This window comes from Nothoprocta perdicaria, unplaced genomic scaffold (assembly GCF_003342845.1).
Source record: "Nothoprocta perdicaria isolate Ctin4 unplaced genomic scaffold, notPer1 scaffold_22, whole genome shotgun sequence".
Taxonomy (NCBI): Eukaryota; Metazoa; Chordata; class Aves; order Tinamiformes; family Tinamidae; genus Nothoprocta; species Nothoprocta perdicaria.
Window position 1 is genome coordinate 4,030,480 of NW_020455415.1, and position 26,178 is coordinate 4,056,657.

A 26,178-nucleotide genomic window follows, 5' to 3' on the forward strand; every position below is an offset into this window, starting at 1 on the left:
GATAAATTACCAGGAGGATCAGGACCAAGTATCAGACATTTGTTGCACTTTCAAGTTTTGTAACAACACATGATTTTTTCAAAATAAAATTGTACATTTAGATTTACAGTTTAATTTGTGGAAATATACTATCACACTTAAAAACACTGGAATTTGAATCAAAAAGGATACATATTAAGCACACAGAAACACTGAAAAAGGTCATAGCCCCAAGATGCATTTGAAAATAGAATGTAATTAATATGGTAAATTGCAGTTTAGCAATTTCACATTTAACCTAGTTAGCACCTTAGTGAACTCAACTTGTGAATGACAATAATTTAATGCATATAATGTCACAACTGAATAAGTATTGTGCCATTTCATCAGAAGATTCATCTTTTGTGTGCATTTATGTGCCTTAATTTTGAAAAATTGGTACTATCTCAGAAGTCTTATAAAACTCAAAGTAAACAATGGTTTCAGTTAAAAGTTTAAATGGGGACATATTTTCTTTCTACTTGCTATAAATTGAGTTTTTAAAGCAATCATTTATAAGGATTGCATCAACATCAGTTAGCAGAGGAAGATCAAACTTTATTGAAACTGCTTGCATACAAAATATATTGCACTATAACCAAACAAATGTCAACATAAAATCCAATCTGTTGTAGCTAATATGTACAGAGAATATTGCCCAAGAGCAGTTACATTACAAGGTCAGTCTACCTTGGTTAATTATCTACAGTATTTTAAACCAAACAGCTTACAGATGATGTGTGCAAGGTACCAATTTCTGTTTTCAAATACTATACATTCCCAAAATAAATATCTAGAAATCAACATTAATGTTTGGCAATACTTTTTAAGACGTTTTCATATTTGTTAAATCATGTGCAGTTTGTTGCCATTTTTAATATGCTCACCTGTATGCAAGGAAAAAACAGAATGAAAAAGCAAAGAAACAAAACTCACAAAATACATCAGAGGCAAGGTCAAGCTTGTACAACACTGTACATAATCAGTGGCTCCTTTCTGGAATAATCTGAATAAAACTGGAATTAAATGAAGGTCCTTAACAGTTTTGCCCAGTAAATTTATTCCATGATCAGAAATGAAAGAAAGCAAAACTCCTCCCACCAGGTCCCACCCTCCCTTGTGTATGATCATACTTTGCATGGAAGCCTGCGATAGTTTCCAACTGGATGGCAATTCATTACACCTTGTACCTCAAAATATTGTGAATTTGTTCTGCCTTGAATATACCCAGCTGCTATACCTGAATTTCCAGGGCTTTACACACGGTGATTTTCTTCTTACCTCCCCTGAGATAATCTCCAAATTAAGATAAACAATTCAAAAAAATATTTAGGAGGATGAAAAGAGCTTTAAGCTGGTCATCTGGCCAAATAGCAGGCACACACTACTAGCTTGTGAACAAGTTACATTTGTTCCCTCAGTAACAATGAGTTTTTAGTTTTCCACAACGGAAAGGTTTTTGTTTTCTTTTTTTTTTGTTTGTTTTTTTTTTAAAAAAAAATCTGTACTGCCTACAAAGAAAAAAATTACAGCCTTCTCTCAATAACACTATTTTTCCAAATCTTCAGTGCAAAATAAATTTCCTATTCTTATAACTGCCTAACCCAATGTTTATGTAAGGAAAAAATTATGGAAAGCATGCACTTGTCTATAAAGTACTAATGTCTGACAAGGATTGCTACATATATTTTACATTTAGTGTTACCAACTCATCTTCCCTGATTTCTGCATCCAAATATAATATTCCTACCTGCCAAGATATAAAAAAGGCACAGATCATACAACTTTTTTGCTAATGAAAATGACAATTGTTACATCACACATATTTCAGGGTCCACTAAAATACTGAAAAAGGTGGACCAAAATGTGAACTGACACAGGACATAAAACGACATAGCATTTCATGAAGAACTTGTAAGTTAGATTGAAAACAGAAGCCAATTTGATTACTGCAAACACTATTTATTCTGAAAATTGAAGTTGAGCAGTGATTTTGACCCGATGCGTTAAAATGGTACAACTGAACAGAAAGTTTACCAATGCACAGCTCAGTATTTTTAAAACAAACAAAAAAGAATCTTTCATCGTTTGAAGTGCAATATGTACTTGAAAGCGATTTTCGGAAATTCAGGTATTTTTATGCAAATATTCGAATAACTTCTTATTCTGAAAACAACTGCTTACTGTTGATGTTAAAAAAGGCTAACAGAGAACATATGTTCATTTCATGCCCTGCGCCATCTCGCCTACTATTTGTCTTTGGCCTAACAAGTTTCTCTAATGTGGAATAGGAATTACTGAAACAGTATAGGAAATATGACTTGAGAATTATGCAGTTTAGGGTACTCCATTCACCAATGGCTGTTGACCATCTGCGCTGTCCGCTTTCTCTTTCTTCTGATTACGTTCTTTACCCGTGCGCAGCCGACTACCTTCATTGGAGGTATTCTGTAATGTTTTAGTGTGGACACTCCTTTCATTATTGCAGTCAATTCTGATCTGGAACAAGTCAGAGTTATATAAAGCATTCTCTTTCTTATCTCCACCCCTCTAGCATTCCCTGCGTGAGCAGCCCAGGAGGGGCAATGTTCATTAAGTAGTCAGCAGACTATTAAGTCGTCCTGTACTCTCATGGTTTTATTAAATAGATCTAGGAGAAGTGGAAAAGTGGGCAAATATATTTTGCTGTTTGCAAGTGCCACACGCTTATCACCTAAAAGAATATCCAGTGTAGCCTTGGAAAGCTAAAATAAATTTTACAAACTCCTGAAAAGCAAAAAATAGTGAGTATGTTCAAGAAGAATTTATACTATATAGACTTTAAAACATCTTTTATTTTTAATAACTCACATTTCTACTTGTTATGTAGAAATGTTTTGAACAAAAATGAACATAGGAAAACTGTAATTAAGTGATACTAGCACTCAAAAAATGCAKTCAGCCCCCTTTGCCAAGACTGCATTTAATCCAATGAATATACAGCTTTTCTAAATGGTCATTAAGCATTTCAGAAAAGCATTTTAGAAATACTATCTTTCTGCTCACAGAGTAAACATTTAACCCCATTTCCATTAACCCCATTAATTTCTTGGAACATTCTGAAGCTTTCTACACCCTGATCAGCCAGATTAAAGGACACGCAAGATTTTAATTAAAAAAAAAAAATAAAAAAAAATCAGTCTCATTCAAGTCTCRGACTGACAGAAAAAAATCATGACATTCATAAAACTCTTTTCTTCTTCCTTAGGAACATGCCTCTCCACATTACCTGCTTCACAAGCTTTTATACCTAATCAAGGATTTATTTGCAAAAAAAAATACGGCTACACATCCTACATGTAAATCCCATGTACTTGTAATGTACATTCAGGTATTACACTTCTAGCTTCAGCAATTCCACGCAGGAAACTGAGCATCTGCTCATTTATTCCAGATTTCTCCCCTCTCTAGCCTCCCTTTCACAAACAATCAAGAACTATCCTCAGCCTTCCTGCAGAGTCATAACTCGCAGTATGTTACTCATCTTCCAAGGTAAAAGGCTGTCTCCATGCCTTTAAATGTCATCCATTTAAAGTTAGAGGAGGGGAACTGGGAAACTTAACATGCACATGTAAATTACCAGCCTGAATAACTTCATTTAACAAAACATATGGAAAAAAAAGTACAAATGCTGTTACTTTATAAAAGTAAAATATGTGACTATATAATTTGAAATATTTTTTCATGGGATGTTGAATTTATTTTGTAATTGGCCACTAGAGACTAACACCACTAAACTGTGTTTCATTTAATACTGAAGACACAGTTTAAAAGGCTGCTTTGCAAAGATTCTGTCTATAACACGCTCCATTTTTCAATCATTGTATATYCTCTTTCCTCTCTTTTAAGTGTCTTGTGTGAAAACATAAGAATAGACAATGTTAACGAGAAAAAGCTGAGAAAAAAACTAATGAAAGAAAAAATGTAGCTATTTTAGCAAAATCTTAGGGTTCATGATCAATACTCTAACGAGAGAGTCAAACATACAGCTAAGCTATAAAGCACTATCACACCTCTGGGCAATCTGAGATCCGTCAAAAAGACAGGTTTGCCCTCTTAATTTTATAAATTAAATCCAGTCCAACTTTGAGCCTTCAGAAATTGACAACACAATGATCTGTAGCTTCACATCTTTACAAAACCTGACATCTCAGGACTCCTGCATGCAAGATACAAGATGGCACAGAACTCTGCTACTCTTGTAAATGTGAGTATGCAATAAAGAAACACAAAGGTTACTGTATTGCTTGTAGTTTTGAAGAGTCTTAAGTTAGTAACTGACACTCCTGCAATTTTAAACAGTGCAGACTTTTAATAAGAGAAAAATTACCTGAAGAGATCCATCTGCTGWTCTCCCTTTTGTATCTCTCGTGTTACGTTGACGGTTATCTGATCGTGACTGTTCATCATTTCCTGTAAGAGTTAACCAAGTTGTTTAATAATGATGTTTAAGTTTCTTTTACTGAAAAAGCATACACATAAAAGGGAACAACTTCTAAAGTTTTATATAAAAGAGCATTAAGAAAAATATTCTCAACAACGTAAGAGCAGTTCCTGAACAAGAGTACTTTCTTCACAAAAGAAAAGTCCACTAAAAAACTTCTCAGATGGTAAGTCACAGTGAATCAAGCCAGTGCTTATAACCAAGACAGATTTAAAAGAAATAGTCTCCTGAGAGCAACTGAAGAAACATCTCATTAAACTATCACAGGAAAGAAGTGCATATTGATTTTAACAAGATTTAAAAGATTTTTTAACAAGATTTTTTGCATCATATGACTTGCAACAAGGGGATTTTACTTAGTCACAGTAAGACCCAACTGTAGTCTCCAATTACGTAAAGACAGATTACAGAGAAGATGGAGTTACTCTTACCAGAGGTGCACAACACGAAGATAAGACCCAAGGGTCTCTTGTCACCAGTGGCACAAAGGAAAACTCCAATCAGATACAACACAACAAAAAGTTCCTAAGAAAGCTTTAAACGCTGATACAGGTTGCCCAAGGACTGGAATCTCCATCTTTTAACTGAACAAGATCCTGAACAACCTGCTTTACTTTGAACTTTAGCCTTGCTCTGAGAAGAAACAGAACTTCTTCTAAACTTTCTACATTTCAGAACTTGCTAAGCTTTTGATAACTAAGGATGTACCAACAAACTGTCAAGATAGAAACTCCAAAATCTGTAACCTCAATTAGTAAAAACACATTTAGATAGTTAAACTATGTTTTTCTGCAACAGGAAAAAAAAAATAAACAAAAAACCCACAAGTTATTCCTTAACACAAAGCCAACAAAGATATTTCTCATTAAGAACTCCATCACTGACCTTTTCTTTTTCAAGACCAGACCTGCACTTACCTTTGAATCCTCCACGACCCCTCCCTCCTTGCCCTCTTGCACCACCTCCACGTCTTCGCCCATCTCCCCTACGCAGGTAGTTGTCTCGCTCTTCTTCAGCTGGGGCTAACGACCAATCGCTAAGTTCATCTCTGTGATCAGACTCTGTTTCGGAAGCATTTGATGCTTCAGAATTAGTTCCTATCAAAAGGATAAAAAAATCCAAACATGCCACTATATTTCATCATGAAAATACTACAGTAGAACAAAATACACTAATAAAAATGTTACCTTTTTAAATAAGAAAATGAAGAACTCTTACCTCCCATCCTCTAACACAGTGGAAAGACTGAATTATGTATAATACATATTTCTTCTTGAAAATGTAAAACAATCATTAGAACTAAAAGCTAGAACTGTGTTTAAGGTTAAACAGTCAGATATCTGTACCACATTTTTATAGAATGTTTTAATTGGTGTTATTAACCCATTGTTAATTGTCTACCCACTGTCTACCCATTGTTGGATATACTGCCTAATCTACTTGAATTTTGGTGCCTTTCTAAAGTTAATTAGATTTTTTTCTCAATTCTAGAACTGAAAGGTCTAAATTAAACCTGTCCTCTCATCATCACCTCTCAGCCATCTATTAAAACAAACAAAAACAAACATACACACACAACAGAAACAGAGAACAAAGATTTTCCTTATTTTTAAATAATCGAAGTGTAATTTCAAAATAACTGTCTATAAAACTACRTTTTCCCATTAACACATCACCTTCAAGTCTTCAAATTGCAAACATGATTCTAGTTACCCACCCGAAGCATAGCCTGGGCCACGTCTGCTATGTCCTCTATTTCGATAAGGTCGACTACCACGTCCAAGTCCTGGCCCATCATCAGTCATGTATCCTTTTTCTTTATCTGTACGGTTTGGTGGTGGCCGAGAAGTAGCTCCGATTTGTCGAAGCTGCTCATCAATTTGCAATCTTTCCAAACGCAGTTGGTCCACTTCCTACAAAAATGAAAACAGAACGAGTCACATGTAAACACTGTTTCATTATTCATATGCAGGAACATGTTAGATAAGCATGATTTTCAAAGAAAAGGAATCTTAAGTACAGCTGTTGATCATCTATTTAATACTGTCCACGTCTTTCTCTAGCCAGTGAGTCCAGACCCAAATCCTCTTTCTTGACCTTCTTAAAGACAGCAGCAACATTTGCCTTTTTTGTAAGCCATCTGCCTTTTTGTGCTGCTGATGGAGCTCTAGTCCAGCTCCAGACAGTCTTTGGCTTTCTTACCCCTATCTATTTACAACAGTGTCCTTTTATTTTCTTGGTCACCTGTCCTTGCTTCCACATCTTGTACGTTTCCTTTCGATGTCTGAGTTTTGTCAGAAGCTCTTTGTTCTTCCACACAGACTTCCTGCCACTTTTTCTTGTCTACCTGCACATCATGACAGACTATTCTTGAGCTTGGAGGAGTAAACTCTTGAAGGGGGCGGAGGGAAAGATCTTGGGAGGGCTCTCATTTTTCTCTCACTTGTCACTGTTCTTTTAAGTKCTAAGGGAGTTAAAGTAGGAATATCTTCTGAAATAGCAGCCATTATGCAGAAGATGTATTCTATCATGTAAYCCTCCTCTGCCTCACATACCTGCTGTCTCTCTGCTCTAAACCACTAATAAATCTAGGAACACCACAACCAACTCTGAAGAGTATTGTTACTGGGTAKGCAAGGAAACAGCAATGACCTCCTTTTAACCACCTTAATACCTTCTTTTTACCTTTGTATACAAAKGTTAACATTCTAGAAAAAAGAACCAGTGATGGCTAGTGAACAGGCTGGACACCTACCAAATCACAAAATGTATGGAGGTTATAAGGATGCTGCTATCTTCTTGCAAGAGTAAATTAAGTCTTAAAATTAAACTGGATACAACCTTTTCTGTTAAACTCTGGTCCTACCACCTAGTGGATGCACATGTAGCCAGATTAAGTAAAGGGGCATGGCCAAGCAAAGAAACTGCTGAAAAACTTCAGTAATAAAACAAAACCATTTTCCTCACCTTTAAATAATTAAGATGATAATCCAGCAGAACAGTTGCATTAGTGATGCTATCCTTGGTTCCCACAAAGACAAATGGTACCATTCCCTAAAATACAATGATGTATTTTGAAAACCTCATAGTTACTAAATATCAGATACTGTACAGAATAAAGTATATTACTATGATCTTAAAAAGAAGAAGTCTAGGCAGAAAATAATATACAAGATAAATTTATTTTTAAAATGTATGTATTGTAAYGTCAATATTATTTTCCTAACAGCAATGAACACAGTTCATCACAGTAAACTTCCTGGTCCAGATAACCATGAACTATTTATGTGCCCGTTACCTTTCAAACATTTTTGCTATTTCATCAAACACCATGAAAATGGACCACTACACAAGCTTTAGCAGGGAAGGATAATTTCCACAACAAAACACTGACCTGCAGAAGCCAAAAGTTTCAAAGTGCTCAAAAATCCCTTAAACATAGGCATGGTTGACAAATATTTCATTATCTGAGTTAAGTTTTATAAAAATGTAACTTAATCAGTGGCAATTAAACCTCTACTGACCTGACCTTACCTAGAACAGTATCAAGATCACAAGACAATTGACTTAAAATGGCATTTAAGGTAAAGGTAAGCACTAATTGTAGCTTTCAGCAGGGGATTGCACTACATAAGGTAAGTTCATTAGGCAAAGAATTCCAMCTGCTAAGTGATAAAACTGGAAAACAAGTAGTGATCAGATTAACCAGTGAATGTAAAACCATTTTATCTCAAACTTCAAAGTGCTTATTCATTTATTGAACTTCATTTCTCTTAAAAACAAAAGTCTCTCTTTTTTCTACTTAGTTTCAGTGATGAATACTGAGCAGATTCATCTGCATAAGTAATTTAGAGCTAAAATTAAATACCATATATACTACTATATACACAGTATATACAGCTATCCTAATATATCATTTTAAAAGATCAAAAGATATCATTTATTACAGCAGCTTTAGGCTGTTGTAAAACTGTGGGAGTCATGAAATAGTACCCAACATTGACCTACAATTTACAGGTGAATTATTGGTCTTTACCAATGGAAAGGCTGCAATGCTTGAGTCCATACATGAGAAGATTAATAGACATTCACTTCAAATATGACAAAAAAAATAAAAAAAGCTTAAAAAGGAACTCATTCTAACCTGCCAAAGTTCAACTTCAGATTTCTCAGTTTTTCCTGGTGTAATACTTGACAAAATTAACATCCAAACATGGTGTTAGTGATGTCGTTAACAGGAAAAACAGGGAAGCAGGTAAAAAGGCTTTCAATTCACCTTTATTTTATTGTATTGAAAAATGTCAAACAAATCAGCTTTTCCAAGACAGAAAATGCCCTGCTAACCTACTTGCAGCAATGGCTACATGCTCTTCTACATTACCTTCGTTCTGTAGATTGAAAATTAAAAATATCTAAGTCTTTAGTTTGCAGCAAAGCAGCATCCTTTTGCCTATTAGGGCAGTTGAGATTAAGCTGCATGTATTTATCATTAGAATTAAAATGTGACAGAAGTGAATCCGTTAACTCTGAACACAAGGTTGACTATCTTACCTTCCCAGACAGTCAGAAAACTAGTAATGAAGTGGAAAAGACTTACATAATTGATTAGCCATCATTTACAGAGAGATGGATATTGGACTGTGGGTCTTCTGTAATAAATTTACTGTGATACCAAAGGTGAARTAACTATTCAAGCAAGAATACAGAAGTTCTAAAAATATATTTCATGTCTTATTTGACGTAATAAAAAGGTTTCTCACCTAGTACATATTTAGACTTTTGCATCAATAAAAGACAGGTTACTTTTTTTTAAAAAAGTATGTTTCACATTTAGAATTGCATAGAATCTCTTCTCAAAGATGCTGGAATTCTTCACATTTTCTTTGCAAAACTACAACCTCTCTCCCCTAAYACAGGCCCATACAAAAGCACCTCAAATTCTCAAATTACACAGGTCAAGATTTAACTGAAATCCTCTGCAAGGTCAACAGGTCAAAAATAATGCATCATTTTGTGTATTGTACTTTGGCAAATCTGGCACTTAAAATCACATATCTTTATGGCAATTTTCTCCAAGTCTCAGTTTATAGCCTAAAGCAAATTCAAATAATGTTTAAAAGGAGARGATTATATAAGAAGGCACAAGCTTTCGTCACAGTAACAAAAATAACTAGTAAAAATCTAAAGAAAGCAAACTGAAAGCAAGCTAATGAATGAAAAAGTTTTGCATATGCCAATTTACATATTAACCAGTGTCTTGAAATGCTATTAACACTATTAAAAGGAATAAACATTAAATCTTGCAGAAGCTGCATCACCAGAGAGCTTCACAGACTTTTTGAAACCAACAGTGACAAGCCAGGTCTATATATAATGTCCCTTAGCATTAACAGGGCAGATTTTTATCACAAAAATCACACATTAGTCAAACTGCATTTAACCACTAGTAAGATAAAAGAAAGTTTATTTTACTATTGGGTAAAATTATAACCACCAATTAGCACATATAAAAGTCACATTAAATGAAGACCTACCTCTTCTTGTGGAATATTTTTATCRTTTTCAGCCTCAATTCTCACTCTTACGACACCCGATTTGTCCACTATCTCCTGAATCAGTTTTCCATTTTTTCCTATTACTTTTCCTACATGAAGAACATACAAACATTCCATTGTTAGGGCTTTCCCCCAATCTCAGTGCCACTTCATTGTAATTTAAAAAGATTGTTTACTACCAGTGCAAGAACTTGTCAAAAATGAATTAATAGTCCAAATATAAAGATTTAGTTAATATGTTTAAAAAATAAATTAAAAAAAATAAAAAGAACAGGTTCTCCAATATTACAGACAGCAYTGCTGAAGCAAGATGGATACAATTCTCAAACACAACAATCGAAAAAACAAGTACAAGTCCAGATGATGTGAGGCAGCAGATTCATCTGTTGCACAGTTCAAATATTTCCTGGAAATCTTTGGAAGAAGTCGCTTAGCTCTTTGGCTCAAGCCAGAAGCTCTTTTACTTTGCTTTTAAATATAAAATTCAGTATAAAACAGTTCTGATCTAAGGCATCTCAGTTGCAATTCAGGAGGCAATCTATCATTATCAGTGTATTGCAGGTTACCATGTCTACAAAAACATCTGCAAAGAGCCATAAAAGAAGAAATTCAAAAAATGTTGTAACACCCAGAACTCATTCAGACAGAAGGCTGAATTTTTATACCATTCTCCCCTTCTAAAATGGAAAAAATATGCCAGTAGACATTTTCTTTAATGTTTCCGTTATGTTCCAGAACTGACGTACCTACTAAGTTTCTTGGAACCTGTATGACATCTTCAGCAAACTCAAGGTAGCTTCTTGCCTTTTTCACTGCATCTTGATCCTAAAATAGAGAGGTGTAGGACAGAACCAAGTCAGTTTTGTCAAGGGTTTTTTTTTTTTTTTTTTTTTTTTAAATAAAGTTGTGGAGGAAGGAACTTACCTCTCCATAAATATGGAATGTACAGGTATCTTCATCAAGATCAATAGCAGTTACGCCAGGGACTTTTCTAGCTTGCTGAATATTAGCACCATGAGTGCCAATGGCCAAACCCATTAGGTCCTCACGTACAACAAACTGTTCATGAAATCGTGATGCAAGTTGTCTAGAACTCTGAAGAAAAACATAAGGTTAGTTTGTTTTGATTTTTAGTACATTCAGAGGCAGGGGAAATGAACGTGTAATCAACTGCTTGGCCTACTTTCATTTTAAACAACACTTTTAATGCATTAATTTCACTTYAAAAACACAAGTCTATCGTAATATTCAAAAAGTATTTTGGGACTATTTTTGGGTCTCTTTAAAGGATGAAGTTATTACTACTTGTCTTGACACCTCTATCTTTTAAACTACAGAATACCTACAGCTATCAGAAGTGTCAGCAGGCAAGATAGTGTTCATGTAAGACAACAAAATTAGATTACTAAAAAAATGGTTATTACAACAAATCCTGTGACCTCTGGGCAAAAGGATATATCCATCTCAATTACTATGGAAAAAAAGCAGTAACTCAGTCACTGTTAACAAAGCTTTTAGAGAAAAGAAAAGACACTATATAAAATAGTGTAACTACCTGCAACACATTAGTAAAATGAAGAACCTATTTATATGCAACACAAAACAAAAATAACGGTGTAAGTGCAATGTTGCTCCATTTCAGCTAAGTATCTTAGGAATTTTCATACAGGAATCGCATACTTCTATCAATACAGAAGGGTCAGACTCTGAAACAGTCATATGCTGCTCAAGACAAAATTCCCTGCTTCAATAGGGCAGTAATAACGCCCAGAGACTACACATGTGCCCTCAAACTAAATACTGTTTCTGTGACTCTGATCATTTTTGCATAAAGAAAGATACTAAAATCTAAACAAAAATACAAGATGACTTGCAAGATTGCAGCGAGGAGTTAAGATACCAAGCAAAAAGCCTTTCTGATCTGATCTTTCAGATCTATTTCTAACACACCCTGAGGAGAGGCAGGAAAAAAAAAAAAAGGAAAAAAAAAAAGCATGTAGAAGACAGCCAGGAATAGAAGGATGTTTTTCAGTAATATCTTACAAAAACATTCTGGAGCTAGACAGTGCAGAAAATATTCAAAAGGGCAATAAATAAACCCAGATTGATATGAACAGCCTCTGTGATATGGCTCAGGTTATTAGCGTGAATAGACCTCACAAGCACAAGGAAAAATGCAATGGATTAATGCATAGGTAGAGGCCATGATTTAACTACATTCAGACAGAATAAAACCCAAGATAGAATACAAAATAAATATTTGTAAATTTGGGAATTTAAGAATGTGAAGCCAGCAACTAAGTCACACCTACTGGAAAAAGCAGGCAAACAAAATAACTGGTTATTTTGCTTGATGCTCTAAAAGCTACACTAAGATGACCGTGCATGYCAAGAAGTCAGTACACAGTAAAAAAAGAAGCTACAAGATACCAAAAAAAGGGAACTTAAAAGAAGAAACTGCTGKAGTGATTATAGCTCAGAAAACAGTAAAGGAAAAACAAACAGAATAACAAAATGTTAGAGACACTTAYAGTTAGTAGTTTACCTGATGGAAGGAATGAACTGCTAATACATTAAAAACCAGAACAYTAACTAAATATATTGGTCATTAAATAGACATTTGAATGCGTCCAATAGACGCATTTAACAGGAAGCATAAATATGATTTCTACTAGATGAAATCCATTTTATTTCCATTTTGTCTGAAATTGGCAGAATAAAAGCACTGAAGTCAAAAAACAACAACAAAAAAAATCACTATCCATCAACTTTTATCATACTGAAAATTATAACCTTGTATATTTATCTCAACAACCTTAGCTTTTAGCTACACCTGAAGTTCAATACATTTTTTTCCTACTAGGCAGAATCTGTAGCTTCAGGCTTATGATGGGAGCAAAAATTCAAGATTAGTTGGTGGGGTGGGGGGAAATCAAATTGCTGGTGTATGCATTTCTGGGGGCAGGTAAAGTGAATTAGTTCTTAAAAAGTTGTTGTTSTTCTCACCTCCAAAATAATACATCGCACTTCAAGAGGTAAACTGCCCACACAACTGTCAGCTCTCGAGGAAGATGAAGAATAATGAATAACCAAAGAACTACAATGGGGTGCTCAAAAGAGAGCACTAATGAAAGAAACTGGTCCTTTCTTCGTCTTGAAAGAAACATGACCTAGAGAAGTCTGGATTGCACCTCAGAAATTCAAAAATCAAGACTGAAAAAAGGAACTTCTTGTAATAGTAGGTGCACTCACAAATGATTACTTTAAATAGCTACTGCATTATATACCATTGGAAGGGAAGAGTAAAAGCAAAGGAGTTGAAGCTGATACTAGCTAATATAAAATCTTGGGTTACAACAGTTCTAGTGYTACCTCTAATTCTTGTCACTGCATCTAGAAAGACAACTGCAGATATATTGATACTTTTCCTTATTTGTAGATAAACGTTAATTCTACTGTATGAAGATAAAGTTATTTCTTAGTCTACTCTTTTTTCCATGCAGAAGTATGAGTCAAGCTTCTTGCTAGTCAACACCTACTCTTCAATCAGAGGAATATCAGAATATCTGAAAAGTTTATCTACAGATATACTCCTCCCTCCACATACCCTACCAATAGTCTCATCATTTCCTATATTTCTACCGATAATTTTCACTGTTTTTATTTTATGTTATGCATTACTTCCATATTTTAATGTCTGTTTTCTTTTTAAATAGTTCCATGTGGAACTTCCATTTCTTTTTCAAGAGCCAATTCTAGTTTACCTCAACATCACGGTATAGCCAATCCTATATTACATTCAAAAACAAGAATTTAAGGCTATCAGATATACAGCACTGACAGTACAATAGTTTAAACTATGAGATAAGTATGAACTAAGTGTGTGTATTCCTGTCTGGTATTTAATTGCCCACAAAATGCTTCCAACTAAAACAGGGTTGAATAGAAGTGAATCTTTGTAAGAACAGGCCCTTCAATAATGAATTTTTTTTGTTAGAGCTATGGTTCCATCTGTCTCTCTAACATCAAAAATAGTATCATTACATAATGATTTTCATCCCACTGTAAGTCCTACTATCTAACAAATGCCAAAGAGTTTTTGCACTCAGTTTTCTTCACGGAAAACAAATAACATACCTCCAGCTGTTTGCTAGCTTCTTCGTTTCTCAAAATCAGGGATAACTTGGTACGAAGGCTTCGAAAGTGCATATCAATCAGCATATTTGCCCGCTTTGTCGTTACATCATTGATTGACTAAATTATTAATAAAGAAAAGACAGTATTTTACAAATGAATGTTTCAAAAAAACTACTACAACTGGTATAGCTAAACACGTGCACTTACCAAAATAATAAGCTGGTGGTTTTCAGAATCATATGTTACAGAAAATGCTCCCACTGCCTTTTTGAAGTCCTTATGCGCAGATTCTTTGGCACACCTGAGAACAAAAATGCTAGGAAGTTAAAAATCTCTGCTACATTAATGGATCACATCCAAAAAAAAATTTCCTTTTAAAAAAAAAAAAAGGAAAATTATTTTCAAACCTTGTTATCACTTACTAATTTATCTTCATTTTTTTTTCTCACAGGATTTTTTTGAAATTTATTCATGTGTATAATCTATGAATACCACTCCAGTGGAGCAAACTTCGAAATAAAAAGCTACAGTCATGTCCAGCTACTCCTAAACACTGAGCATGCCAAGAACTAAACCTACATAACACACATACATAGTCCTACTAGTCCCTGTAACCACTACAGCATTCTAAYAACTTTGTATTCATCTCATGTTCGGTTTCTGTAGGTTTATTCCATATAGTCACTTAGTGCATTTACATACTGTAGTATTTAATTCTCAAGTTATTACCTTTATTCCACATTAGATCAATAATATGCATCTCAARAAAGTATCAGGAAATCTGAGTCATTACAACTAGAAATTATTATGGTTGGTCCAAGCATAAACCCATTAACATCACAGCTGTTACCAGGTCCCTAAATGCTTCATCTACACATACAGAAAGAATCATCATCTGAACCTAAATGATCTGGATCTAAAAAAGGATAGTATAGCCTGTGTGTTAAAGCTATATTTGAAACACATTAGTGTTGTAGAAAAAATCCTCAAGYAGTTGTTCCTACACGTTTGGCTATKGTCACAACTACTTCCACAACCATCCTTACCAGACCCCAAACTAAAATTTATGGCAGAGGGTTTTCTTTTGTCTTTAAGGTGGACAAAAAATGGATGCAGGTGAACTTATTCTCAGCTGTAAGAATAAATATGTTCACCTATATCACACAATAAGCTTTAATCTGTGGAGAAAGTATTTCTTCTTGTAGGACTGAATGATATTTCAAGCATCACRTTGGTCATTTCTGAACGGTGATCATGTCAGCATTCATGTTTTATACATTCATACATCAAAATCTTAAAAATTCATTTCAAGTCGCAAAAAGCGTTTTATTCCTTTTCGTCTCAAGTTTAAAACAATATCTATATTTTAGAAACACATTATGAACAAGAAATGCTTGTACTTACATTTGCCTTAAATCTTCTGGAACTTCCAGCTTGATTTTATGAAAAGTATCTTTTGTTGCAGGTTTGTTGGGGTTCACAGATCTCAAACGCTCAATTGTGACAATTTCATTGTATGTAGCATCACAGGCTGCATATTCTATTACGTAAAACTGATATAAAAATAATAAAATCATCCAAGCTATATATTTYATGACAACAGTAAGAATTACACTGTGAATTAAAATGCATTTCTGTTAACTGTAAAAGCCGAATTTGATTTTTTTTTTTTTCAGTCGCGGTTAACACTAATAAGGCAGTACTAATCCATGTTATTTTAAAATGAAAGGAGACAGCTTAACAAGTCACTGCATAGCACAGRAAATTATTGCACAAGTATAAAAGTTGTGTATATAGGTATAGATATATGTATATTCCTACCTCACCCTTTATCATTCTCACTTTAGCCAACCACCAGCAGCAGGGTTCTTTTTCATTTGCCCTGGAATAAACCTAAATAAAATATATATATTATACATTTGCAGTATCTTGTAAAACACAAAGGTTGTAATAGCTTGATATGAACACTAAGTCTGCTATAAGCCACAGTATGYAGTACTTAAATTGAAGATTTTATGTACCAATAGGAGCCATGAAACAGCTGAAGTGTCTGTTGCCAATATAGACAGGCTATACAATTACATATGCAAGGCTGTATAAATAAGTAATATTCCACCCAAGAGTCAGTCTTCTCTATAGACAAAGAAGAGTTAATTCTGATTTTATAGTCGTTAATACTTAATTAACGACTCTCCTAATTGTGCGAAACCCTCAAGAGGTTTTCCCAGCAGGAGGAGACAGCAAGTCATACCACTATAACACATACATAACAATCATGGTTTCATTTGACAAATCAAAATAAAACAGTGTGCAAGCTAAACATGTACAGACCGTTCCCTCTCTTTTAAAGTATGTACACACTAATATTGTGCAAACAAAGACAATGTGAACCTACTCATTCAACGTGAAGTTTTGTTAACAAGTATTATTAAGTTACAGCTAAAGAGCTACAGTTCAGGCTAACATTGCACCTGTTTCCAGATCAATTCAGTTGCTGTACAAAGAAACTGTAATCAGGTTATCAGATGATTTGCAAACACAACTTTGACATTCTGGAAATCATGAGTATCACTGGAACTCCAAAACAGCTCTATAGTTTACAATCACTGAAATCTCTTAAATATGTTCACATTATATTTTGAAGTGCTTGGAATCAAAAGGTGGTAGCATATAGCACACAGGGAAGCCTCCATCTGATTTGGTTGACATTTTCCGTCCTGAATTCTCTCATTTTCTAAAATAAACATTTTAAATGTACCATACATACCTCTACTTCATCACTTTCATTTATATCTTTATTATAGCCTGCAGGTGGTGGAAACCTCACATCATGAAACGGTATTTGTCTCTCTGGTTGCCAGCTAAAAATAATTAAAAAAACACACTGAATGGCCTAAACATTTTCACTTTCCATTTAAAAACAGAAGTGTTTTCAGTAAGATAATTTTATATTTAGGTTTTGTAGAGCTTTTGTGTCTATGTATTAAAAGGTAAATCAATGCAACTCAGTGTATATTTAACTAATATTTAAAAAATCATTAAGCATCTTAAATGAATCCCTAATGTCACTTGTGCTTTCTTACTTAGTGCTTTAAGATTTTTACCAGGTAAGATAGCTCATTTTTAAAGAAATGAGCAATCAATTTCCAAATTGCAAGTGATGATATTGCAACCATAAAGGAAAAATAAAATACAGACTGTTGTTTCCTCCCTGAAGGAAACATACTCTAAGCTAAACACAGTATAATGGAAGGTTAAATATTTATGCTGCTAGACAATGGGAAAGGATTATTGGTCCATTTCTAGCTTAGAACTCTTGTATTTATACTTTTCTGTATAACAAACTTTGTGAGACAGAAGGTTACTAAGGTTACTCCATGGTACCTTTAGTCTTGACCAAAGTCTTGACTTGTGGAAACAACTTATGATCAATAACAACACCCCCATCTTCCCAGGGAGAAATGACGCTGTTACTTTCAGTAACAGCATAAAAATAAAATTAAAGCATAAAATAAAAAAACTCAAAAGTATTTATACAGAACTTCACAAACATCTTGAGTACAATTCTAAAACAAAGCCAGCAGCAAGACTGGGGTATCTAAAAGACACTATTCTCCATCATTTCCAAGTCACATTTAGGTAAATCACAGGTAGTTTTGTAAAGTTAAACCATTTTTAGATATACTACCAGCAATATACTTACTTGTTTTCAAAGGAAACTGTTATAGAATCTTCATGGACATCCTTTACAAATGCCTGTGTAAAGAGAGAGAGAAAAAAAAAAAGCGTTATGGTCTATCTGTAGATATTTTAAAAAATAATTTTCAACTAGTGCAACTCCTTTCAGTGATGATGAAACAAAATTTAAGTATGGTTGCAAGTCAGCCTTTTAAATTTTGCAGTAGTCTTATGTAAAATGYGTACAGGAGAAAACTGATAACCTCCTTGAATATGTGTCTGCCGGCAGAGTGATACACATACAGAGACTGGAGCCACACATTCCTTCTCTTTCTTTAAACGAATAAGACAAGAAGGACAAGTAACAAATAACAAGATCATTCTGATGAGTTCTACAACTACAGTTTAAAAAGTTGGAATATGTATAGTTTTTCCAGGATTTTTGAAGGCAATGTGGTATAGAAATTAAGCCATCTCAGGATTTCAGTTTTTCTTCTTTTTCAAAAGCAAGATCATGCCTCTTATCTTACCAGTAAAATTCATCAGCATCAATTTCAGCACAACCTTCCCACATTTTCTTCATGCACTTCAGTGCCCCTTCCTTCCTGCAGGATATTAATGAAATGCACTGCAGTCTTTCTGCATTTTCTGCTAGGGTATGGACAGCTGTTGTGCCAAGGCTCCCATGCACACGTGAAGCACAGCGCAGCACTGGACAGGCTTTTCCCCACTTCCCCACTCAGTTCAAATACTTCCAATGAATCTTAAGCTTTATGCCTTAACTTCCCCACATAAAAACAGCAACAAACTCTAAAACTCTATTTAACAAGGTGAGTTACTGAATTTTCAAATCAATSAAAGGATTTTTCATGGCCTCACATGAGATCATGGAACAATTGGAGAAGATTTTAGTAGTTTTCCAAACTGCTAAAGCAGATATGAACATAGAAAGAAGTTACAAAAAAAGTCTTTATTCCACTAACATTTGYGTTTTACATCTCATAGCCTTGCAAGAAAGATGTAGGTTAAAAACTCATGAATGACAGATTATAGAAGTTTATTCTGTCAAAGAAGGTAACTTTTAGTAAAGCAAGGAATTCAATAAATTGAAAATAATTTTGCTAACACTTCTAAAGAATAGATACTGAACTGTGAAACATTTAATTCTACTCCCATTTCAAGACTCCTAGAAGACACACAAGAAACTAATAATTTCTGCTATATAAGTCTAAGTAGTAAAACCACGAATTCTTCCTATACTTTTCCTTTGAAAATACTTGGGAATACTTCCTGAGTTAGAGCAGTATCTCAGTATCAAGCAAGAGCACTACCTGATGACTGACACTGAGCACAGCTGATTCTAATAAAATTAACTGGTATAGACACAAACATATTATTAGCTGGAGACATTAAGTAGTAGAAAGAAATGTAATGCCAGTTAATAATCTGAAAAGAACTAATACTACCTTGAAGAGAACTCACAGCTACAATATCAAAGAATTATTTTACAGTCTGCTCATCTCTCATAGTAYTGCATGAGCAAGTAAAAAGTTACTAGAAATACTAAGAAGTTCCCTTACACAGCATTAATATGTTCAAAATATTTTCTGATAGCACTTACATTATTATATATTTTGAAATTCCAATATAGCCCTTCCAATCAAACTACAAGTACAGGTGAGTTTTTCRTGACATAGTACAAAACAGATGCATCAAAACCACATCATATTATGCCGATATCAGTATAGAAATGCTATTTTTTTTTTTTTTTTTTAAGTACTACTGGTATAAAAGGCAGAGGATCATTCTGAATACTGAAGGATTTATCTAAGGTTTTTTATTGTTCATTGTTCCACAAGAAAATTCCAGAATAGTATAGGCACTTGAAAGATACCATGGTAGTCCTGACTCATTTTGCAAAATTACACACATCACCTTCAAAGGCTCTACCCACATTTCTTCCAATGTGTGTCATGTGCAGCTCTGAAGAACCTATTCTTATAGATGTAGCAGAAATGGATGCCTTTAAAACCTGAAAAATACTCCAACCACTATCAAATATTCGGCATGACTCCTTAACACTACAGGATGGAAAAGGACAGAATTTAGTATTATTAGTAACACTTAGGTAGACAAAAGCTAAGGTTATTTTACAAAGCAAATCCAACAGAAATGACAAAGAGCACTGGACAGCCTTAAGGAAAATCGCTACTAGTAAAAAAACTGTCCTCAAAAATTTGCCAATATTTAATTTTCTCATATGAACAGTATAGCAGCAATCACTTCTCCCTCTAAAAAAGATATTTGAAGAAGCAGCCCYTATTGTATAATGATGAACATGACAAGATGCTAAATGGCACTCCTTAAAAATTCTGAATTCATRGAAAAACAGATTAGGGTGCAGCAAAGAGAAAGACTACATGTCTTACCCACATCTGAGAGCTCGTAACATATAATGACTGTAAACTCCCTAAAACAGTGTTTTTGCCTATAATCATAGCAGGTGGAATCAGGGTTATTTTGAGCAGAGTCCTAGTGACTACAGCAATCTAAGCAGTGAGTGCCATTAATGCCAACACCTTCCATTCACAAACTAGGAGCTATGACAAACCAACCTAGGTTATCAAGCTGAAGACTGTCCCAAGACCTTTAAGCAGCCTAGTGGTCATGTTATCTGGAAAAAGTAAAGCCTGGACATACACTTTAATTGAAAGAATGTTCAACTGTGGACAATCTTTCCTCTGACTTGAAAAAATCCGAAGCAAAAATATTAAAGTGTTGACCATGCACAGGAGACCTCAACACAGATGGCACTACTGCAAATGAAACTGGCACTATTGCTCGAGTCTGCACAGAGTTCTGAAGCATCAAAGACAGAACTGGATGCAAGAGGGTTTTTTTTTTTTTTTAAAACTCTAGCCTGACTAAAAAAAAAATTTACTACAATACTTTATTTGTTCTTTATTTTCCAGACTTGCTCATCTCACAAACAGAACGACGCCTTAAAAGTTTATGCAAAATATAAAAGTTCTGTCTACCTCAATAATGGAATACATGCTTAAAAATAATTTATCAAACAAAATAAAATAGTAATTTAAATACTCGGTTRACTAATCACACCTACATAGAGAAAGCTGTGGGGTTTTGTTTGTTTTGCCTTTTGTCTCCCCTTACTCTTTCTTTAGTAAAGTGACACTGGAAAAAAATGAAGCACAAGACACCTAGATCACATTAGTTTTTACAATATATATTGTTAGGGCAGATTCCTCCATATTAAATTATTTAAATATGTACTACGTCCAAATATATTCGGCTGTCTACTTGCAAAAATATTTTTAATAATTATTAATTATTGTCTTTGGATAGTCAAAATTAAGTTTATTCAAATTCTTTCCTGATATTCCATGACACAYGTGGAAGTATGCACAATGCTAACAAGATGACAGACCTTTAGCAGTGCAAGCCAAATTCAAAGAAATACAATCTCAGATGTCAGTAACGGCAGAGAAATGGTACTGATTTTGCATTAAGTACTTCAGCGAAGAGTAGAAGAGATTCCCCAGTCTTTTGGGAAATCAAGTGTACAGGCTAGATATGAAAATTAAAACATAAAGATGCGTAATTGTGGGTTTGAAATAGATGCCCAAGAACACCCACGCATAATATAGGTGATCATGAAGATGATCGTGTACGTGACACAAACAAAAAGATTTGGCAAGAAAAATAACTTAAGAAACCTTTTTTTTTAATAGTAATAACAGTGATAAATAAAAGTAAACAAAATAATAAAAAGTTCGCTTTTGTTTCTGTRTACATAAGTGCATTCCACAATGGGTAGAGTTGCCCGCCCTTTACTGTGAAAAATTCAGATAGTGATAAAATGTCAACACAGAATTTGACTTTCCATCACATAAATCGTTAGCATTTATCTCCATGCTTCAGACATAATCAGTTAAAAAAGACATGTTATGGCACTTATACATTCACATTTTTTAGAACAGTTTAGATTCTAAAGATATTTAGTCTAAACCTCATGAATTATTAGATCCAAAAAGAAAGACTGGGAACAGTAACACACTCTTTATTTTTGTGTTTAATGAAACAGCAGACTCTTCAGAGGAACAAATAAAGACACCATGAGCCATGAATATTTTAAGTCTTAAATCAGATGTGAACACTGTCAACCATTTTAATAACAGATAATGAACCATAAGAAGTGAAAATGGAGGAAAAAATACTCTTTAAGATGCTAGACTGATATAAATGTGCATTTACTGATTGCCTAATATTTTATATTTCCTGAAAGAGAGAGGGGGAGAAATAAAATAGGCACTTACTTAACTAACTCAATCCAAGAAAGGCAAATCAAACAAAGAAAGAGAACAGGGCAAGCACAGTCACAGAAGGGACAAGTGAATAAACCAAAATGATACCAGCTACCACCCTCAGGATGAAGACAGGGTTCTGTATGCAGAGATGGGCGATATTTGCTGAGGTAACTCAGTGTGGAACAGTGGAAGCAAAGAAAGAAAGTGATATGGAACACAACAGGAGACCAAGGGAACAGTTGTTACCAAGAAGACTTAAAGAAATAAAGAATTAAGAAAGATTAATGATTTGGTTAATTCATAATTCAATAAAAAATAGTTACTTAAAAAAAAAACAAAGAAAAAAGGCAACATATTGAATCTACTGGGATTAGCAGAAAAAAAGATGTGATAAAAGTTTAACAAGATTGTAGAGCAAGAAGCGACGATATTTGATTACAGACAACATAGAGATGTTTTATTGCAAAACTATGCGCCTCAAACAGGATGCTTTCTATCTCTGGCAAAGGATAGATGGCAGGAATCGCTCCCAAATCATGTCTAMCATTAACAAGGATAACATCTAAAGAAAAAAACTGTAGGCAGAGGACTGTCTACAAATCTTTTGGGAATGAAATAAGAATTTCAAAACCCAATTTACTAAATCTATGCTTATCAACAAGAAAAAAATGAGGAAAGATAGGCAGTAATAGCTATGATTGAGTTACATGGCCAGATCTTCAAGATTTAGTTTCCTAACTGTAACCTCAAAAAAGAGGTTGCCTCCCCTAAGGATTCACAGCTCTGTTTGCTGGACTTTTTTTTACRAAAATAAAAGAGAAAATGGGATTTAATCTTTTCGTTCAAAGGTTTCASAATCAAGTGAACCAAGCAAATGCATTATCAAGGCCTGAGAGAGCATCTGTAGGCTCTAGATTATTAATTACCTCAAGGTTACTCTGAATCATGCTCATTGACTGTGCTACACTTTCCATGGGATGAATCATATGGGTCAAGGAGAAAAACTTCATGAAAATAAAAAGTATTCATCAAGTAGTATTCTAAATCCATTAAGAAAGAACTAGTCCACTAGAGATCAAAGCAACTGACTCCAGAATTATTTCAGACTGAAGAGAATTCAAATTTAATGCTGGTCAAGTGCAAAAGTATCCGACATCTAAATGTTTACTAAAACCACTAAGATATCAATATTATCTACATTGCTTTGTGTAGAATAGGACCCCTTAAGATGGGTCTTCAAAATGCTTTCTGGCTTGCTTCATGACTCTCAGGTGACAAATACATACCACTTCTGCGATTTCAAGATCAAGGTGCTGCTGCTGGGCACACCCCCAAAAATGAGCTGTTCAGGGACCTGAATTTACAGAGGTCCTCAAAGACACAGGAGGTATGAAAACCTGAGCTACATGCCTACATGTACCAGTCAGAACCTTCATGAATCTAGCCTCAYAGTCCTCCTCTCCAGGTCTTAATACATTTACACATGATAACGAAGAACTCCAGAATTATTCAAAGCCAAAAAAGTTATCACTATTGMCATCAGTAAACCAAGAGATATCATCTTGCAATTAAAACCTGTACTTGGCACCGTAAGACAGCTCACATTATGCTGGGTCAACCAAATCATTTTACAAATCAAATATTCTTTCTGCAAAATGGGCATAAAACTTACCAGAAAACATATAGATTTACTATATAATAGAGTAATACTTGAACATTACCATAAGAATTTTTTTTTTTTAACAATCAGGTAATTCAAGGAAGATGAAGATTTCTGATTTTCATTAAACAATATTCTGTGACACTTTTTTTTAAGTTTTAAATATTGTCTCTGCATTTATGTTGATTGTGATGCTCCATGTAGACAGGTAACAGCTGGATACCAGTAAGTCTGTGTGCCATTTTTAAGTCCCCTTGATTAAATAGTATTACCTTAAGGGAGATCCCCACAGAAGTCCTGTATTTGTATTTATGAAAAGCGAGAAGGCAAACATAAACAAACTGGAAGTATTTTTTTTGGTTTAACTTGGATACACTAAGTTGTGCTTAGTAAATAATCTCCCATCAATATATAAGTTCACCTGCAATTGTCATCTAAACTACAACTACAAATAGAGGGCACCCTGTGGAGGAACAGGACACATACCATGAAAAAACTGAATGTGACAAAAAAAAATTTAATTAAAAAAAGCCACATAAGCTTTCAGYTCTCCCAGGTGTCTAATGTCACTAGAGAATGTACAATATCATTTTCATCATCATCTATTTTTCATGATGTGTGTAAATACTAGCATTAATTTTATAAGTTTCACTAAGTTACTTCCTATGCAACRTATTTATGCCATGTGTTCCCTTCAGAGTAAACACAATACAGTTAAAAACTAAAAAATGATTTTTGGAAGTGCTAAATAATTTAATTCCAGGAAGCTGTATACAGATTCCGCCTGCAACACTCTAAAGCCTCTGGATGAGCTGTTTACCATTCTTATAAGCTTGTTTCATACACACTTCTCATTTTTTGAGCAAGACAAAGATGTTATTACACGTTTTCAAATAAGTTTTTAAGGGATCTTGTAACTTAAAAGCAGTCAGTGCTGTCTGAACTGTATTACCTGGATACCAACCTGCCCTGCCACACTAACATCAGACTGAAATTCTACCTGTTCCTTCATTGATAACATAAATATTGGATGTCGCACGACAGCTAGGCCCAATTTTTAAAGTACCAGGAGCACGTTATCAATAAWAGACTTTTTGTATTTTGAAAACAGGTGTAGATGTCCATTGCCTTCAACGATTGTTGGCCCCAACCCACTGCGTGTGCATTTTTCTGTAAATAGAGGTAGAATCACAAAGCAAATCCTACTCGTACACTGATTAGTAAACCCCATTTCATGCAAGGCGATRGCGATACTACACAGCATTAATAAAGACATTAAGTACTCAGATACGTGTTCAAGACGCAATGATGGCTTTATTCAGCACCAGCACGATTGCTTGGAAACAAACGCGGAACAGCATTAAGCAGTTTCAGTAAGAAGTATATTTTGTAATTTATGTGTTTTTAAAACGCAGCACGTGTGGTTTTGGTCAAGCAATGGCTTCTTTAACGCCAGCAGCCGGTACCCCGGGCACGGCTTTGGGAGCAGCAATTCACGGCTGCTTTTCATCGCCAAGGTGCATTAACGAGCTGCCCTTCTGCCCTCCCTCCCCCGACTTAACGGCTCTCGGCCGGCAGGGCCGCTCTCCAGGAAGCCCGAGGAGCGAAGRAGACTTTCCTTAAGCGGCGACGAAAGCCAAGGATTTAACAATTAAAGCCCATCGGCGGCCCTGATCCCGCCGCGGCGCCCAGCGGAGCGAGGCCCGGGCCCTGCCCGCCGCCGCCAGGCCTCCCCTTCCCACAATAGGCCAAGGCCCGCGGCCTCCTCGGCGCCGGGGCCTCCCTCGCCTTCCCTCCCTCCTCCTCCTCGCCCGGGCTCCTGGGCCTGGCGGCCGCCGAGGGCCCCGCTCCCCCTTCCCCAAGGCCCAGGCCCGCTCCTCGGGCGCGGCGAAAGCGCCGCAGCCTCCGGGCCTACCCCCCCTCTCCCTCCTCCTCCTCTTCCTCCTGCCCCGGGGCCCCCGCTTTCCCTCGGAGCGGGGAGGAGGAGCCGCCACCGCCTCCTCCTCCCGTCCCAGGCCCCACTCCCTCCCCCGAGGCCCGGCCCGACCCGGCCGCGAGCGCCCGGTACCTTGTAGAAGGCCCCGTTGGAGCCCCGCACCTCCACCACCAGCTCCTCCATGTTGCGCGGCGGCGGCTCGGCGCGGGAGACCCAGGCCCGGCGCCTCCTCCCTTCCCTTTCTCTGGCTGCGGGCGCAGGAGGGGGAAGCGCGGGAGGTGGATGCGCGCCGGGAGGGGGCGGGGAGGGGGGGACCTCAGTTCACTCCGTGCCCGCGGGGGGTGGGGCTGCGCGAGGGGCGGGCGGCGGCGGCGGAGGGAGGG

General features: G+C 35.7%; 1 protein-coding gene across 3 annotated transcripts; it reads right to left on the reverse strand.

The window, feature by feature from the left end:
* Positions 1 to 572: 572 nt before the first annotated feature.
* Positions 573 to 26,036, reverse strand: FMR1 (fragile X mental retardation 1). Of its 3 annotated transcripts, none has more exons than XM_026038943.1 (15): positions 25,928 to 26,036; positions 17,897 to 17,949; positions 16,961 to 17,054; positions 16,015 to 16,086; positions 15,598 to 15,746; positions 14,401 to 14,494; positions 14,194 to 14,310; positions 10,981 to 11,151; positions 10,803 to 10,881; positions 10,036 to 10,145; positions 7,469 to 7,555; positions 6,219 to 6,414; positions 5,419 to 5,598; positions 4,388 to 4,470; positions 573 to 2,466 (listed from the first exon to the last, which is right to left on the reverse strand). In XM_026038943.1, the coding sequence occupies exons 1-15, from the start codon at positions 25,976 to 25,978 to the stop codon at positions 2,356 to 2,358; spliced, it is 1,647 nt and encodes a 548-aa protein (XP_025894728.1). In that variant the 5' UTR covers positions 25,979 to 26,036; the 3' UTR covers positions 573 to 2,355. The 3 variants fall into 3 exon arrangements, with proteins under 3 accessions (XP_025894728.1, XP_025894727.1, XP_025894729.1); XM_026038942.1 differs by having other exon boundaries at positions 573 to 2,517; XM_026038944.1 differs by having other exon boundaries at positions 575 to 2,512.
* Between the last annotated feature and the right edge of the window lie 142 nt (positions 26,037 to 26,178).